Raw genomic sequence first — 19334 nt, forward strand, 5'->3', positions numbered from 1 at the left:
GACATTTAGTGCCATTACACCCTAAAGGAGTTTAGAACATAACTGGATTTAGGATTATAACAGACTCAATTTTAAACTTTATCTGGGCCCTAAAGCAAATAATACAATAGTGAAGGAATTCAGGAATGTCATCTTGTATCCACATCTATTCACATCCACTCTTATACTTCAGGGATATGTATTCATAAAGAAAGTTCTCATTTCTTATGCTTATTTTCCAACTATTTTATATATCATATTGACTTCAAAAATACGTTTTCTATCAAAATTTTGATTATTTGTACATCTTTGTGTACCATGTGTGCTTGTGTTTATGTGTGTATATTTGTGTGTGTTCACATGTGCATGTTCACACATGTGTGCATATATATGTGAGTGGTTGACATCAGTTGTCTTTCTCCACTACTCTTCCACTTTGCTCATTTTTTGAGACAGAATATCTAGCTGAACCCTAGAGTCACCTATTCAGCAGATCTCTGGCATCCTCCTTTCTCTGCCTCCTCAGCTCTGGGATTATAGGCCTTTTCTACCATGCTTGCCTGGCATTTTACATGGGTGTTGGTAATACAAACTCAGATTCCCCTGCCTGCTTGCAAGCACTTTACCTCCTAGCATCTTTCCGGCTCCAGATTAGCATTTGTTTGTTTAAACTATGATAAGGAAACTTTATCATTAACCCTTCTAACATCATAACTTACTGATTTCCTTGTTAATTCCAAAAGCTTTTTCAGTTGATTTTGATAATTATGAAACTTTTCTTTGAGTAAGATATTCTCCTATTGCTGTTTTGTGATTATTGGCCATCACTTCAATAGCAAAGTTAAATAATAAAGTTGGTAGTTGGTGCCATGCTTTAATGTGGATCTAAAATAAAGCCCATTCTTGTGTTTGCTTATGAAATTGTCATAGTGAAGACACACTTACTGGGATTCCAGTTTAGTAAAGAGTCTCTTCAGTGAGCTGCAAAGCAAGAGTTCTCAACATTGGGCTAAGTAAAACTCAAAGAGAAGCTGGTCATGGATTTGGGGTACAGATAAGGAATGTAATCATCAGGGCTCCAAAAAAGAAAATTCTGTGTAATTTGGTGGGTAGAAAAAGCACTGTCCATCAGAAGCCTAGAGGACCAGAGATCAAGCAAGGAGGGATGTGTTAGCCTCATCATTTTCTTATTTTAAATAGTTTCCACCTTCGTAGACACGGGGCATTGGGGCTTTGTTATGACACTGACTGCGTTTTTCATAAGTGACTCAAGTAACTTGCTGCCTTACCTATGGGGTGTGAAAGGTCCAGAAGATCACATCTGCTTCTGTGAAATAGAGCATGTGCTTGCTCAGTGTTTGAGCAGATCCACAGAGACAGGGTGGAGATGAGGAAAGAGAAGTTGAGTGTAGCTTTGAACCTGGCAGCAAGGCCTGCAGAGAAGCCCACTCCCCACTCACACACAATATCTTAGTATTGATGCTCCAGATGTGCCCAAGAAAAGCTGTTAGCTAAGACTCTGAGATGACTCATTTTACCAACACTTGATAACAATGGCATTTTAACATCACATGATGTCAAAAGAAAAAATACAACATTGGCATTTGAGGTCCGTGTGGGGCACAGTAAGAGAGACTGTCTGGAGGCAGTCTTGTAATTATCACTGCTTTGTGGTATTCCATTCCATATCTTCACGGACAGCACAAATCTTATTCCAGATAACAGAAGCCATAATGTGTACACGGGTCACATTTCCTGGATGCTGTCCTTGGGAAAGGAACTTAGGGAATCACTTGAAATTTTTCTTTAAAGAAAAAACAAAGGTTTTTCCTGACTGCATTTAAAGAGTGAAACTGATACTGTCTTTGGGATTCAGCAGTTCTGAGCAGTGACAAGTGTGTTTGGGAGGTTATCAGACCCCAAGTCCTGAGGTGATAGCTTTGAGTGGCATTATGTCTTCATGCCTATCTCCTCAGCAGCCAGCCAGATTTGAGTACAGAATCTGGCTGCTGGCTTTTCATACACTCACACTGACGACATCGCACTCCGAAAAGGTGAATGGCTAGAAAGCCTCAGTACTTGTGTTCACTGTTAGCGAGAGAGGGATGGAAAGGCCAGGTCACGAAGTATGCCAGCTGAGAGACAACTAAGTCTGATGTAGTTGGAGTGGGTTTTGAAACCTACACAAGGTAACAGTGGTCCTAGGAATTGTGGGGGAGTTTAGATTAGATATTTACATGAAAACAATAACAGAAATAAAATAACAATGCTAATGGATTTGTAGACGTGTTTTTCCACTCCATAGGCTTTCTAATATGTCTCATTTGTTCTTACTAACAGTTCCTTGAGGTAGGTAGAATAGAAACACAGATTTTAAAAACCCAATACCTTTGCACAAGACATAAATACAAAGCAAACCCAACATGCTATGCATCCTACAGCAGGATACCTGAGTAGCCCCTGGCAACCTCTGCCTAAGGGTAGACACTTCTAGGCCATATAATGTGTTCTTGGTAGCATTGGTTGCTACTAGTCTCGTTTGCTTATTTGCTTTTTATTTTAATTTTTTTTTGTTCATTTTTTATTTAGTTATTTGAGAGCAACAGACACAGAGAGAAAGACAGATAGAGGGAGAGAGAGAGAATGGGCGCGCCAGGGCTTCCAGCCTCTGCAAACGAACTCCAGACGCGTGCGCCCCCTTGTGCATCTGGCTAACATGGGACCTGGGGAACCGAGCCTCGAACCAGGGTCCATAGGCTTCATAGGCGAGCGCTTAACCGCTAAGCCATCTCTCCAGCCCTGCTTATCTGCTTATAAGAAACTATTTTGTTAATAAAATAAAAAATGGTCCTACCTTTAGCCTAATAATACTTTAAATATTTCAGAAAAGTATCTTTTCTTTTTCTAAGAACCGGGATTACTTCAAAATTACTGTCTTTACATACCTCTTTTAATCAATTAAGTTACCACCACAAGAAGTGAAAGCATTCCAACATTCCACTCCATATATATGTGTGTGTGTGTGTGTGTGTGTGTGTGTGTGTGTGTGTATGTATGTGTATATATATACATATATGTATATATATATGTATGTATGTATATATATACACATATATACACACATATATACATATATACATACATATATATATACACACATACATATATATATACACACATACATATATATACATACATATATATATATATGTATACAAATTGATTCATTTTAGTTATCTTGAAAATCTGCTTAGCAAAATGATACAACATGCTATGAAGTTTTGGGGGAGTAGGAAGCTAGGGTGACTGGCCTCCTGAAAGTAAAAAATACAAAAAGGTAAGAAAGTCTGCAGTTGCTAGAAATCAGAGGTGCTCTGACTTCTTATCTCTTTCCTAGTTCCCTAGACTTGTGTTACTACAAACAACCTGGACCCCTTCTGGGAGGGAGGTCTTTCTTAGAATGTAAACACTATGGCAGGTCACATTCAGCCCCCTCCCCAGGAGCATGGTGTCGGGGCTCGCCTCTTCCTGAGACAGCCCCTAGTCAAACCAACCACTGTGCTTTCGGTTCACCTGAGCCAAAGATAGAGTCCGCCACCATAAGGTTAAACTTACTTTTATTTCCATGGTTTTCCCAGGCCCTTCATGTGAGATTTCTGGCCATGTGGGTGTTTTTCCTTGGCTCTGTACTTTCCTCTATAAATATAATGTTTTAGTAATCACTGTGGTTGTTTGGTTCAGGTGTCCCCCATAAACTTAGGTATTGTGAATGCTATTCTGTCCAGCTGATGACAATTGGACATTAACACCTCTTGGACATGGTGTACTATTGGGGATGGGCTTATGGGTGTTATAGCCAGTGTCCCCAAACCCAGGTAAAAAAATTGCCAGGCATGGTGTCATTCCCTTGTAATCCTAGAATTGGGAGTTGGAGACAAGATGCTCCCTAGGCCTCACTGGCCAGCCAGTCTAGCCTACTAGCTACCAGTTCCTACTTAGGAACCTTCAGGCCAATGATATATCCTGTCTCAAATATATATAAAACTTTTCATACCTGGGCAAAAAAGCAAATGTTAGACATTCACCAAAGAGACATATAGTAAATACGTTGAGAATGAAAGCCCTTGCTTGTCACTATCTGATTCTCTTGGGCTCAGGAAAATAGCAGGTATGAGATTATTCAATTCAGATCCAACTGAAATTTATTGTCCCATATGTATTATGTTATTTTCTTTAACCAACTCAACATCACTGTAAGATCCAGCAACCTCACTCTTTGGTATATACCTAGAGGAATTGAAAGCTTCAGTCCATGCACAACGCTAAGCACATGTCTGTGGCAACTTCATACATTATTTCCTGATCTTGGAAGCCAAAACAAGATAGTAGTTGGCAACCTTTCTAATGGGTGATCAGATAAATACACTGTAGGATACCCAGAGAATGGAATATGATTCATTCTGAGAAAGAACTGCCAAGACATAACGACATAAGAGTTCCCAAATACATAGTCACCACAACAAGAAGGAAGAAGCCCAGATGAACATGATATGAACAATGTGATCACAACGTTTTAATGTTTTATTATGTATGAACATTGCATATTAGGTAACATATAATTGACTATTAATAATATTAAAACTAGAGTTTCTTAAGATTTGGCTTTTAAAGAATCCTGCATGACATAATTAAGGAAGAAATGTCAAGATGTTAACTGACCCATAATGATGGTTTGTGAATGAATTCCTGGGCCCAGTCTGCTGGATGTGGAGAGATCAATGGGAGATAAAGTAAAAATGGATTGCTCCATTATACTCAATACAGGAGCAGGACAACCCAAACAGAAGAGCTCTGTACAAGGTAGAGAAAGCATTACCCTAAAATCTTGGTTGATAATTACCAGGATCAGAAATGGGTTCCCCTCAGAGTGAGTTATTAGTCAAGGAGACATGAGGTCCCCAAAATAATATAGGCTTTTGCCAAAACACTTGGTTACCCACAAGAGCGTAAAGATAAGTTCCTATTGCTAGAAACACCACAGCATGAAGCCACAGGACATCAAGTGATCATGCTGGAACGGAAAGGGAATCCAGTTCCCTCCTGGCGAGACCTCATAATGCTGGAAAATGCTACAAGAGTGGCTGGAAAATAATGGTTGCCAATGGATTGAATGAGGAGGAGATCCTGCCAATTACAAAATCAACCCGCGGAGCAAGAAGCAGACACTTGTGCAATAGTCGCAGGAAGCTGGTGCAGGTAGCCACCTGCTCATGGATTGGATATAAGAGCAGATCAGTGTGGGAGAACTTGTATCTAGCTCTGGGAACCAAGCCAGATTTTCTAGGACAAGAAAGCAATAGGCTACAGAGAGAACCTCTGCTGTTCTTTAAGAAGAGTGGATAAACACATCAGTATGTCTTTCTAATGAATAGGCTTATCCTCTTTAATTCAAACTGTTTTCACTTTTGCTTGGAGAATCTGTTCTATCATCCAGTTGGAGGAGAATTCTGGAGATAACAAAGGTACATCAATTCATCAGAAGAGAGAGCTAACTGTATACCATGAGATGAGTCACCTCCACCTCATCTGTCTGGCCCCAGAAATCAGTACAGGAGAAGCAGTGGCATGAATACTGCTCTCATGGCTAGCCTGAAAATCAATTCCAGGGAAATGGTGACAGACACTGTAGTGTCTAAGCCTCATGAAAGCAGAGATCCAGAGTCAACAGAGAAAGCAACACTAAATCACATCTCTATCTTGCCTGCCAGTGATGAGGGAACATCACAGAAGAGGGGACAGAAAGACTGTACGGGCCTCAGGGTGGGTGAGAATAGCCTGTGACACCGTATTTCTCCCATCCCCACGAAGACTGGCTGAGGCTTCTTGATCTCCACGACGAATACCAAAGACCCCACCAAAGACCCTCAGCAGAATTGTTGCAAGGTTTTTTACATAAAAGGTTTAAGAATTTGAAAAAATGATTGCTCACAGGGTGGCTTGAATCAGATGTTCCCATAAACTTATGTGTTCTGAACACTTGGTCCCCAGCTGGTGGCAATTTGGGAGGTAGAGCCTTGCTGGAGGAGGTGTGTTGCTCAGGTAAACCTTGACACTTATCAGCCTCTAGCTTGTCAGTACTAGTTGGCTCACTCTCCTGCTGCTGTTACCTACTTGCTATGGCAGAGGTGATGCCCAGCCTCTGCTCATGCCATGCTTTCCCCTGCCATCATGAAGCTTCCTCTTGAGATTGTAAGCCAAAATAAAAATAACAACTATAACAAAAAACCCTTTTGTTCCATCAGCTGCTTTTGGTCAGGATCTTTATCCCAGAAATGAGAAGGTACCTGAGTCATCCACCATGTAATGGGAGAGAAAAGAAAGTTGCTGTTTCGAACGAAGTGCCAATAGTCTCTTTAGGAGAGTTGTACTTTGTTAGTGTTTGAGTTGTGTTTGACATTTCAGGGGTTTCGAGCTAAGTACAAGAAAGCTTGGTACAAGAGGTCAGAGGGAGTCAGGGTCCAGGACAGAAGCCGAAGGACAGTAGAGGAAATGTCTCTGGGAGGAAGAGGTGGAGCATCCTGGTCCTGGCTTTCCTTCTGCTCCTGCGGGCAGGTGATGAACAGGAGGAAGCTGGGCAGGAGGAGCAAGGGCCTGGCCTTCAAAGGTCACTAATGTGAACAGAGGCTCTGACTAATGTTTGGTTTCAGAAAAGTAAGGTGGAGTCTCATCTCAAGATAACAAGCTTTTCATTTATATAATCTGGTTACTCCAAATAATAGCAAGAGAGAATAATTGTCATCTGGTTTGTATTTCTTTAAATAGATGAACATATCTTTATAAGTTTGGGTAGATGACATTAATTATGATCGAACATTCCTATTACACTATTAGTAATTCACATTGTATGCACTGAACTTGTTTTTCTTTCTATGTTCAAGTAATATTTTAACATGTAAATGCCTTATGTCATAAAGTGAGAAATATATTATCATAAATTAAGATTTTAATTATAATATCCAGCATAGATAAAATACATAGACTTGGACTAAGTAAACTAATAAGGTTACTCTTGATTTTGATTAGTAGATAGGTACACTATAAGAATTGACTTATGGGCTGGAAAGATGGCTTAGCGGTTAAGCGCTTGCCTGTGAAGCCTAAGGACCCCGGTTCAAGGCTCGGTTCCCCAGGTCCCACGTTAGCCAGATGCACAAGGGGGCGCACGCATCTGGAGTTCGTTTGCAGAGGCTAGAAGTCCTGGCGCGCCCATTCTCTCTCTCTCCCTCTATCTGTCTTTCTCTCTGTGTCTGTCACTCTCAAATAAATAAATAGAAAAAAAAGTATTAAAAAAAGAATTGACTTATTATTTCTTAAATAATAGTTCCATCACTGTTCAAAAACTAAACCCAGAGAATTTTTAAAGTGAAGCGCACATGTGAAATTATGTATAGAGAAAAAAAATGACACTCGTAGTCTAACCTTTTCATTCATCTGGAATATTCCTTCCAAGGTATAATAATCAAGTGGCTGTGGCTATAATTCAGATTTGTTTAGCTTATGTCACACATAAAGCCATTCAGATTCCTTTGCTGTTAAGTGGATGCCAAGCAAGCCCTGGGTAAAATCCTAACCCTGGACACAGTTATTTCTGGCTATTTTAAAAGCCGAGTCAGCAGTCCCTGAACCACCTTCCCCAGGCCCCTGACTACCTGCACGCTGTGCAGACAAGCGAGTGGGAAAGACTCTTGCCCTCCCTACTCAGCTCTGCTGTGTCTTGAGTCATCTCTATCGTTCCCTGGTGAAAACGGTGAAAAAAACAAAAACACAATATTCATCGTTTCCAAATTTAAGAATTTAGGCTCTGTGGGTTCTGCAAGGCTTCGTCTTTTTTTCAGTTCTTCCATTTTGCTGATGAATAAAAACAATTTCTGTATGCATAATGCATCAGCAATGGTCCTCCCTGTGTGTTTGAAGCATGGCCCCTTGGTTTGTAAGCACAGGAGTTGCCACTGAGGATCCTTGGATGCATCCTTGGCTGTTCACAAAAGCCCCCACCATTTTCACAGAAAATCTACAGGCCCTTCATGCATCAAGTAACATGCTGATTAACCTCCCAATTCATCTGGCAGTTGTGATGTGAATATATACTGTTTGACATTGCCTTTGGGCTAAAGACAAGAACACTTTGAAGGTATGGTCCCCTTACGGTCTTAAGCAATATGGAACACCAGTGAGAGAGTGGTGGCTCCTCATGATCTCTCTTGGCACATCCATGAGATGAGAAAGCTTTCTATAGAGGGCTGGAGGGATGGCTCAGCAGTTAAGGCGTTTGTCTGCAAAGCCAAAGGACCCAGATTCGATTCCCCAGGACCCATGTTAGCCCGATACACAAGGAGGCACGTGTGTTTGAGTTCATCTGCAGTGGCTGGAGGCAATGGCATGTCCTTTCTCACTCTCTCTCTCTCTCTCCCCCTCCCTCACTCCCTCTTTCTCTATTAAATAACTAAGTAAAAATGAAATATTTTAAGAAAATAAAGTAGAAAAAGTAGCAATCCTTCAACCCCTGGAACACTGGAGCTTAAAGCAAATGACGAAGACCTTACTGAATGAAACATGTTTCTTTCCACACATAAGTGCAAAAACTTTCAGTCACCTCCACAGAGCAGTCTCTGTCTTACTCGCCACTGGTTTTAGTTTCAGGTCCAAAATTGTTCCCCACATTGAAAGGCAACAGAAAACATACATCTAGAACATGCTACAAAATTGTCTTCTTCAGTCAGAAACATCATGTGGTTTTCATTGTTTTGGTTCTAATCAAAAACCTTAGTGTAAGGTTAGGGATGTGGCTCAGGAATAAAGTGCTTGCTTGCCGCTCAAATCTGAGAGAAAGGGGGAGTTTGGGGTTCTGGCGTGCTTCCTGGAACCCCAAACCCTGAGTTCATATCTGCAAACTATCCAAAGTATTGGCGATTCCAGATTCAAGAGAATGTTTTTTTTTTAAAATACCACATTCTAATCAGATTTTACAAAGGAGTGTGGAAAGGGGAAGACTGAGAGGTAGGGGAGATGAGGTGAGGAGAAGGGAAGTATGCCACGTGGAACCCACAATCGCATGTGGGCTACGTGTAGCCCAGGAGTCCATGAGACCAGATACAGATCTGGGGAAAAAGCATGGAAAGAAAAAAGAAAAGAAAGTTCAAGAAGGTCCTGCCATGTGGGGAGCTGGGGGAGATAAAGAGCCTGTGTGGAGAGTGAGGGATAGCGGGCCCTCCCAGCTGGGCCTGCGCTAAGGTCTAAGCCAAGCCCCTCCCAGCTAGGCCTAGGCCTGGGCTGAGAGCTCACCCACAGCTCGGAGTTCCCAAGTGAACAGAGAGCGAACTATAAACCTTGGGGTGGTGGACTGTCTTTGGGCCCAGGTAAACCAGAGGGCCAGCTGCTTGGTTAGAGCTAGGGGCTGTCTCAGGAAGAGATTAGCTCAGGCACTGAATTCTGGGGAGGCTGAATTTAACAAACCACAATGTTTAAATCCTATGAAAGACTTCCCTCCCAAGAGGGGTCCTGACTGTTTGTGGAAAAAGCATTTCTTTGAAACTAGACAAGAGATAATAATTCTCCCGTCCTTTTTTACCTTCATGGGTCCAGTCACCCTAACTCTATGCCCCCATTAGTACCCAAGTTCAGATCCCCAGTCCTCACATAAAAATCCGAGAAGCTAAGGCAGGTTTCTATAATCCCAGCATGCTGGTGGCCCATACCTCCAAAAAGGTAGAAGGCAAGAACCGGCAGCTGTATACTCTAAAGTCACATGAACACTGTGGCACACACATATACTCCCCCCACCCCACATGTACATGTACATGCCCTATACAAACATATCCACATGCCAAAAGAAAAAAAGGAACAGATCCCTAGCTATAATACGCCTTGTTCCATGTTGCACCTCTGGCTATAAGTGACGATCTTACGTTATCAGGTCTTCTGAGATAAAACTCCTTGTGCCATATCTTTCAGCTTCTCAATTAGCTTCTAGTACCTTCAAAGTACTTATAGTGTTTGCCTATTAAGTAGAATAATTTTAATGTTTATTCATCAGTCCTGCTGCCCTTTAGGATTGTGGCTCAATGCAATGAGTCTTAGGGATGGGGACTGTTCTATTGTGGTCTGTGCCTTCATCTGCTTTGTGCTAAAAGCCTGTGCCATTTTGTTTAAAGAGAGGAGCGTCTGAGACACTCAGCCTGAAACAAGTCATCTTTGCAATACTCTATAGCTTGAAAGGTACATATTCCAGTTTTTTTTTTGTTTGTTTTAGTTTTATTTATATATTTGAGACCAACAGGAAGAAAGAGAATGGGCGCGCCAGGGCCTCCAGCCACTGCAAACAAACTCCAGATGCACACACCCTTGTGCATCTGGCCAATGTCCTGGGGAATTAAGCCTCGAACTGGGGTCCTTAGGCTTCACCGGCAAGTGCTTAACTGCTAAGCCATCTCTTCAGCCCCATATTCCATTTTTCATTGGCAGCATACTAAAGCAAGAACAGGCAATGAAACCCAAGAACACTCATTGCTTTCTCTTCTCTATGTAAGCTCTAATTTCAGCTTAGCACAATTCTTTGCAACAGATTTGTCACTGAAAAACCACATTTGGGCTCCTTATTCTCCGAGGCTGAAGCTGTGTCCTTTGTTTTTTCAGATAAGGAGACAAGGAGGCATACAGCTCCTGGTGGACCTGCTGGATCACCGGATGACTGAAGTGCACCGCAGTGCCTGTGGGGCCTTGAGGAACTTGGTGTATGGGAAAGCCAATGATGATAACAAAATTGCCCTGAAAAACTGTGGTGGCATCCCAGCGCTGGTGAGGTTGCTCCGCAAGACCACTGACCTGGAGATTCGGGAGCTGGTCACAGGTTAGACTCATAGCTAAATGAGTGTGTACTGTCTGAACATGTGTGTACTGTCTGAACATGTGTGTACTGTTTGAACATGTGTGCTCCACTATCCAGCCTGGCAGCAAGTTTGTGAACCGAGTCTGATGACACAGGGCCTCTCGAAGTGCTAGCAAAGTACATTTGGTGCATCTCTTATTTTCAAGTAAATAAACAAGTGAATAAAATAGTATTAAAGGTAACACAAATGGGTTGACAGTATGAAATAATTAAAATCCAGTAAATGTAGCTCTTACTAAAATTCTGTGATCTTATTTCAATCCCTATCAATTGATGGAGATAAAGTTGAGTATGTTATAATGCCCACAGGCCATCATTGGTATGTCATTAAAATAATTCATCAATGGAAAAGAATTTAGATTATTGGTAAAGGTACTTGTTCTGGTTTGTAAGCATGGAGAGCTTATTGTGCTGGTCAGTTAACGTAGCAGACAGCTTCAGGCCACTGAGATGAACTTCTAAACCAGGCACAGTTATGGAGGAAGGGATATTTATTGAAGCTTACAGATCCAGGGGAAGTTCCAAAATGGCAGAAGAAGCTGGCCTGCTTTCACAGGCCCAAGAAGGGAGAATAAAAGCCACATACCAACACCCAAAAGGCACAGACACAGCACCTGCAGGAACTCCAGGAGGAACTTTGCATATCTTTAGATTGGAATTTCAACTCTACACTGCCCTTAGTTCTGGACCCTAAAATCAGCCCAGTGACACCTCCTCCAGCCAGGTGGCTGGAAATCCAGGAAGTCTGGACCTATTAGGGGCCTCTATTCAAACTGCCACAGTTACTTTATTGAGTAGACACTGTGTGCCGGCTCTAAGTGACAAAGTTCTGTTACTGCATGTTAAGACTGGCTGGCGTGGGGTGGGAAGAGGAAACAGGGACAGAGAGTAATCCAATGGGAATATAATAATTACACAGAACTCTCATATAGTAAAGTTCACAATCAATTTTTAAAATCTAAAGAAGTTTTGAAAGGTCATATGAAATCAAGCTTTCCATGTTCATAGAACATCTCGTTTTCTCCAAAATGGAGACAGTACTCAAACCTCATAGAGTCAGGAGGGTTTCATGAAGGGGGACATGGGAAACCTTCAGCACATATCTTCCTTGGAGTAAGTGGACCGGGAAAAGTTTAGCCACTAGAGATCATTCCTCACTGTTTAAGTGTGCATGCTTGCTGGTTGGAGTGGAAATGACACGTGTCCTCAGCATGGAATCCCAGTTGCAGTGATGTCTCCTCTTCCGTTTTCTCATTCCTATGCCAATGGTGTTTGGTTTCTGGTTCAGTGAAGTTTCCCTGAAAGCAAGTTTTTGACAAAAGAACTGTAAATGTGACTCTATAAAGGTCTTTTTAATTCTCTCCTGTCCCGCTGACCTTCTGTCTTAAGTCCAAAGTTCTTTAGCATCTGTCCTGATCAAATATGTGAAAAATGTGTTTATTTAAGGAAATATGTTACTCAAGCTGGAGAATGATAAATATTTATGAAATTCTGGGTCAAGACTCCCAGCTCAGGACATTTTCTCTATGTTTTCATCACTTAAGACATCAATGCATCTTTCTTGCTTTTAACTTAGAACTAGACCCAAAGGATCACTCTTTTTTTCTATTCTGTCCTATTTCTTTTGTGTCTGTCATCTTTGCCTTCCGCTTTTTCCTTCCTTCATTCCTTCCATCTTTTGTTTTCTTTTGAGAATTGTCCTTGTGGAAAAAATTAACTGTTAGGTGTTACAGGATCACTGCCAAACCCTGGCAGGTCAGGCAAGGTAAGATGATCTTTGCCTGCATATGTGATATCAAGGGTCATTCTGAAGTGGTTATGTCCCTACAGTTACTCCCTGCTGTTAGGGTGGCGAGCCTCATCTTGTTTCCCCGGGTACACGGCTATTGGAGATGTCTGGGAGAGAGGGGAGCTGATGTGTGATGGAAATGAGTGACTCCTGTGTGTAAAGACCTGAACGCTGGGTGCGGGAAGCCAGCAGAACACCTCTGCCCATGCCACGTGCATTCACATCACGATTGGAATAGAGCTGGATGTTCTAATCTTTGCATTTGCTCCAATTCCAAACTATTGTCTGGGAGCCCACCCTGTGGTGGTGCATCCCATTCTCAATGAAACTCAGCCATGGGCAAAAGCTTGTGATGACAGAGGGCTCAGAGGAAGGAAATATAGTCACACAGCCCATGAGCTGCTGCTGACATAGAGAGAGAGGAGGGGGGGAGACTGAAATGGAAATAGCAGCTCTACATCACTCCAGAAGTGCTCTTCACAGACCCTAGAGGCCACCCATTCTGCCCAGGCATAATGGAAAGCGATTTTGTGTGAGCCCCACTTAGAAACATCAAAGGGAAACATGCTCGCCAGAGGACCCCTCTCCTGGTGTCGCGCGGGCTCTAGGAGGCACGGCAGCACTCGGTGCACAGAGTGGGGCTCTCACCCGCACGCTGCTGCTTTTGAGACGAGCAAAGCGGGGGTCACTTCTGTGCTTGCGCCGTGGCCCGGCTCTCCTGCCTCCTTTCCTCTAAAGGAGGGCTGTCTCCATCAGTGACAAGGAATCAGGCACGAGTGCCCAGAGCCGCAGCTTCCGCAGGTGCTCTCCACTTCCCCAGGGCAGCATCTTTCCGTCTTACCTCAGTGTCTGGAGTTGCCACTGGGGTTGGTGTGAACAAACAGCAATTCCCTGGGCCATGGCAGCCACCGCCCCTTGGAAAGGAAATGGGAAGAGAGCACCTGGGAAGATGTGCTGGGGCACAAACGATGGAGGCTGGCAGCCAGTCTTCAGTGACAACGCCTTTTCAGTTGCCACCTTGGCTGAACCCTGAAGCAAAACCCCCTGCGCTTAGCTGGTTTGTGTGGCCATCATATCAGTGGCCACATCCAACTGAAGCTGAGCTGTCTGCCCTTAGCTCAAGGAAAGCAAGACAAAGAAAATATGTCTGAGAGAGCCTTCGAGGGGCATTTTCATCTTCAGCACTAGGCTGTGGTCATCTGCCAAAGTGGGTTTTGAAGCTTGAAAACTGTCTGCCCCTGCAGAGCCCTGGGACTTCAGTCCTTCAGTTCAGCCAACCCAGCTTGACCTCAAGGTCATCAGAACTTCAGTTTCTCTTATCTTCTGTTCTCTTCTCACCCTTCTCCTCTGAGGCACTTATCTCTACCCAAGTCCAGAGGGCTCTGGTGTAGTGTAGTGAGCCTCCCCGCGTGCGTTTGAGCACTCTCTTCATGCCATTCATCTCTTGCACACTTTGGACTTTGCAGGCGTCATGTGCCCTGCTAAACTGTGTCAAAGCTGAGTCCAGAGCTCACTGCCATAGTTAGGGTCCTGTTCACAGTACTGACTGCTATTAAACAGGCATCTGTCACAGACGTGCCCACATTTTATAAACTTACTAACTGAGCAGCAGAGGAGCCAACAGCTCTGGAGGGTGGAAAAGCACCAAAAGCAGAGTAGAATGGGCTTCCTGTCTCCTGCCGCAAGGTGCACACGACCTCTTTGGGGAATGGCATTAGGTATCTATGCATGAATTCAATGAAACTGTGACTTATGTGTAACCGTTATGGCAGTTCCTTCTCTGCAGTTCTCCAGCATCCCTAATGCAGAATTCAGTAAGGAGTAATGACTCGGTGAATTATAGGAGTCTCACTAGGCCAGAATTATTTCTGTCGAATCATGTTTTCTGCCCCTTAGCTCATGCATGAGAATAAATAGTCATTGGGGAAAATATTGAAACAGAGAGTGGACTCCTTTGAGTTATTCCCTATATATTTATATACCAGGATGTGTTGGAAACAAATTTAAACACAATGAATTGAATGGTTTTTAAATCGAAGTATCTTGTATGAACAAGATTTTAGATGAATACTCAGTTTTGGAATCAACCTAGGTGTCTATGGACAGAGGAGTGTACAAAGAAAATGTCATTTATAATATACATATATAATGGACTTTTATTCAATCATTAAAAACAAAATTATGTAATTAGTTACAAAATTAATGCAACTGGAAGTTATTATGTTAAGTGAATTAAGTCAGACTATAAAAGACCAATATCACATGTTTTCTCCCATAAGTAGATCCTAGATTTATATAGTCACATAAAATCATACATGTAGACATGACATGGAAGTAGAAGCAAAAGTTTCTTGAGGAAAAAAGGAGACTGATGGGGAGCTAAAAAGAGGAGGGGGAGGCATGGAGGGAACATGGCCAACATTATCTACTTACACGAAAATGCCTTCATGGTGGCCTGGAGTGTGTCTTAGTTGAGTATTTGCCTAACATGTACAAAGCCTGAAGTTTATTCCCAACACCATATAAAACCAACTATGTGGAACAAACCTGTAATCCCAGCACTTAGAAGGTGGAGGCAGGAGACCCAGAGAGCCCAGGTCATCCTTGGCTGCATAGTGAGTTGGAGGTTGGTTGGCACTACCTGAGGTTCTATTGAAGGAAGGAAGAGAGGGAGGGAGGGAGAGAAGAAGGAAGAGAAAGAAAGAGAGGATGGAAAGAAGAGAAAAAAGGAAGGGAGCATAGAACAAAAGAAAGGGAATAAGGATGGAAAGGAGAAACACAGGGAGGAAGGGAAAGAAGGAAGGAGAGGAAAGGAAGGAAGAAGAAAAAATAAATAGAAACAAAGAAAAAGGCAGAAAATGTCCATGAAACTCATTACTATGACCAATGACTATAGGTCAATTAAAAAAGATATGGAGAAAATATAAATAATAGATGACTAAAATAAAGAAATGATCTTGCAGAGCTGTAAATTATTTATTGAATGATTCTTGGCAGAATGTGTGAACAATACCAAAATGTTAGAATGAGGTATATATATATGAATTTACATTCAATAAGTAACCATCCACATGGGAACAGACCAGCTCTCTGTTTGCATTGTGATATCTACTCACAGCAGCAGTACTTTCCCACTGCCTGGCAGGCCTCACAATAAATAATCTTCTTCCTATGCAACAATTGCTATGAGATGATGATCAAGATTTTATTTAATCTAGTTGGAGCTTTTCTGAGCTAGCCATTACTCAAAATGTTCTTAAGAAAATGAACCGATTATAAATGGTGCATGTCCTTTGGGCTAGACTAATATAATTTTTTCTCTCTCTAAATATGGAAATAATCAACCTAAATTTTGAATGCAAAACTAGAGAGTCCAGAATTCCTTAAAAATCATAATAAAACAGTTTTCATGAGAGCATAAATCTGGTAAATAAGTTTTATTCTATTCAAAGCAAGTGTACTTGAGAACTTCTACTTGCTCCAAATGGATACTCTTGCTTCTCTGTTTAATATGTTCAACTGGTCCTTCCTTTTAGTTAAGGAAACCTGTCCCCCACTCTACTTCACCCTCAGTTTATTTTAAAAAATATTTTATTTATTTGTAAATTTGAGAGTGAGAAATAGGCAAGGAGAGAGAAAGTGTGTGTGTCTGTGTGTGTGTGTGTGTGTGTGTGTGTGTGTGTGTGTGTGTGTGAGATAGGGTCTTCATCCACTGTGAATGGACTGCAGAAACATGTGCAGCCCCTTGTGCATCTGGCTTACATGAGTCCTGAGGAATTGAATCTGGGTCCTTTGGCTTCGCAGGCAAGTGCCTTATCAGGTAAGCCATCTCTCCAACCATTCAGGCATTTTTTTTATCTTTTAAAATTTTTTTTTATTTTTATTTTTAAATTTAATTTATTAGTTTTCTTTTCAGCAAATACAGGGAGTTTGGTACCATTGTTTTGGCTCATCCATGATCTACCCCCTCCCATTGGACCCTCCTTGTTGATGTAAATGGGTCGTGCATTGTGGAGTTAGCCCACAGTTATTGGTACGATAAATGTCTCTGCATATCATGACGCAACATGTGACTCTGACATTCTTTCTGCCCCCTCTTCTGCAAAATTTCCCTGAGCCATGTTGGGTTCATTTTTGGTCTGCTTCAGTGCTGAGGTGTTGGGGGCCTCTGAGGCTCTGGCTCTCTGATTTGGTAGGAGTTGATTTTTCTCTGTGTTGGTCTCCTTCCCCCTTGTGCTGGTATCTGGTTCATCAGGAAAACATCACCCTTGCTTGTTTCGCCAATTGTCCTTAGTTTTAGTCAGGCCCCTTTTGAGGTATGTTGGGGCAGCTCTCTCCTTAGGATCTGCATCTATCTGAAAAAGAGAAGCAGATTCTCCAACAGAGAGTAAGTTAGCACCCGGAAATTTGAGATAACAATTACTTTTTTGATAGAGAGTTTGATAGGTGTAGGCCCTCTTATACCCCATGATTGATGGTAGCTTGATATTGGAGAGTGGGCTTATGTTTGGGTATGGTTCTGACTTGTTCCCCAGCTCCAGCTATGGGTCTCGTACCACTGAGGGGATCAGTTAGCCAAATCAAGAGCAGTTGGTTCCCCACCATGGCTGTGTGCCACTACTGCACTTTTGTGGGCATCACATCAGGTTATTTGTTGCTAATTAGGTTAAACAATGTGTTGCTTGGACAAATATTGGTCATTTTCCCCCAGTCGCCCATGTAGCGCCTTCTGGCACTAGACACGCTGACTGTCTGGGGACTGACTCTCTCCTGGCTTTCAGCCATGCCATTCCATTTTATGTGTCAGCTGTGTATGGAGTCTTTAGCAATAGGGTCTTACCACTGGCCTTTGGTGGGTCATCAAGCACTCTGACAGAAGTCTGTCATTGTTTTGGGAAACCTTGTAGGTTTCTTTGATCAAAAGCTCATTATTGATAGTAGCCCCAGGCTGGAAGTGGGGTTTACAGGTCAGTGCCCACTAAGAAATTGAGGAAAAACATAACTAATATACAAGAGTTAGAGAGGAGAGGGGGGGAGAGGGGGAGAGGGAGAGAGGGAAGATGTAGATTTATGTTAGTCTTGATCCTACCCTCTCCAGTGTCTTGTGGTTCAGGTGTTTCCTGTGAGGGTCTAGTGAAGGTTCAGCCATTTGGTCTGTCTTTCAGGAAGTAGAATTTTATGGTGCCATTGCCATTTGGGTCCAGATTACTGTTTTCCACCCTTCGATGCCCTTCCCACCATCCCCATCCATCCTATTGTCTAGTCCATGAGGTGCTTGCTAGGTATGTACGGTATCTTGGGTAGATTCAGGTTAGGTGTTGTAGATGAGTGAGACTATGTGTCAATTTTTTTTCAGTGATTGGGTAAGTTCACTGAGAATGATCTATTCCAGGTTCAACCATTTTTCCTCAAATTTCTTTGTGCCCTTTTTTCTTACTGCTGTATAGAATTCCATTGTGTAGATATACCACATCTTTGTTATCCATTCTTCTAATGATGGACATCTGGGTTGTTTCCAGCTTTTAGCTATTACAAATTGAGCCACTACAAACATGGTTGAGCAAATCTCTCTGGCCTGTGGTTTGAAGGTTTTAGGGTAGATGGCCAGTAAGGGTATAACTGGGTCTGTTGGTATTTCTATAGTCAGCTTTTTCAGGAGTCTTCATATTGCTTTCCAAAGTGGTTGTACCATCCTACATTCCCACCAACAATGAATGAGTGTTCCTGCTTCTCCACATCCTCGCCAGCATTTATTTTCATTTGATTTTTTGATGTTGGCTATCCTTATTGGGGTAAGGTGGAATCTCATAGTTGTTTTAATTTGCATTTCTCTGATGATTAGGGATGATGAACATTTTCTTAAGTGTGTGTTTGCCAATTGTATATCTTCCTCTGTGAATTGCCTGTTCAACTCTGTGCCCCATTTTGTGAGTGGGGTATTTGCCTTCTTATTGTTTAGACTTTTGAGTTCTGTGTAAATTCTAGAGATTAGGCCTCTATCAGTTGGATAACCTGCAAATATTTTCTCCCATTCTGTGGGTATTCTATTGGCTTTGCTTATTACATGCTTGTCTGTAAAGAAACTCTTCAGCTTCATATGATCCCATTGGTTGAGTGACTGTTTAAGAACTTGAGCCACTGGGGTTTTGTCCAGGAAGTCTTTTTCTATTCCTATATCATGGAAAGTACTTCCTAAATTTTCTTCCAGTAGTATTTGAGTTTCTGGTCTTATGTTGAGGTCTTTGATCCATTTGGATTTGAGTGTAGTGCATGGTGAAATGTTTGGATCAAGTTTTAGTTTCCTGCATGTGGTTATCCAGTTTGTCCAGCACCATTTGTTGAAGATGCAATCTTTTTTCCAGCCTATATTGTTCAGGCCTTTGTTGAATATCAAGTAGCTGTAGTTGCTTGACCCAAAACCTAGGTCCTCAAGTCTATTCCATTGGTCTATACTCCTGTTTTTATTCCAGTACCATGCTGTTTTTATTACTATGGCTTTGTAGTATAGCTTTAGATCAGGTATGGTGATGCCACCAGAGGTATTTCTTTTGCTGAGGATATGTTTGGATATGCGAGGCCTTCTGTTTTTCCATATGAAATTTGAGATCATTTTCACTATCT

General features: G+C 42.1%; 1 protein-coding gene across 4 annotated transcripts in view; it reads left to right on the forward strand.

The window, feature by feature from the left end:
- The window catches only part of Ctnnd2 (catenin delta 2), a 954874-nt gene that overhangs the window by 720632 nt on the left and 214908 nt on the right, over positions 1 to 19334 (forward strand). For all 4 annotated transcript variants that reach the window (XM_045132307.1, XM_045132308.1, XM_012947488.2 and 1 more), the window contains one exon: positions 10672 to 10885. In XM_045132307.1, the coding sequence (XP_044988242.1) occupies positions 10672 to 10885 (214 nt within the window). The remainder of the gene's footprint in view (positions 1 to 10671; positions 10886 to 19334) is intronic.

The sequence above is a fragment of the Jaculus jaculus genome, chromosome 13 (assembly GCF_020740685.1).
Source record: "Jaculus jaculus isolate mJacJac1 chromosome 13, mJacJac1.mat.Y.cur, whole genome shotgun sequence".
NCBI lineage: Eukaryota > Metazoa > Chordata > Mammalia > Rodentia > Dipodidae > Jaculus > Jaculus jaculus.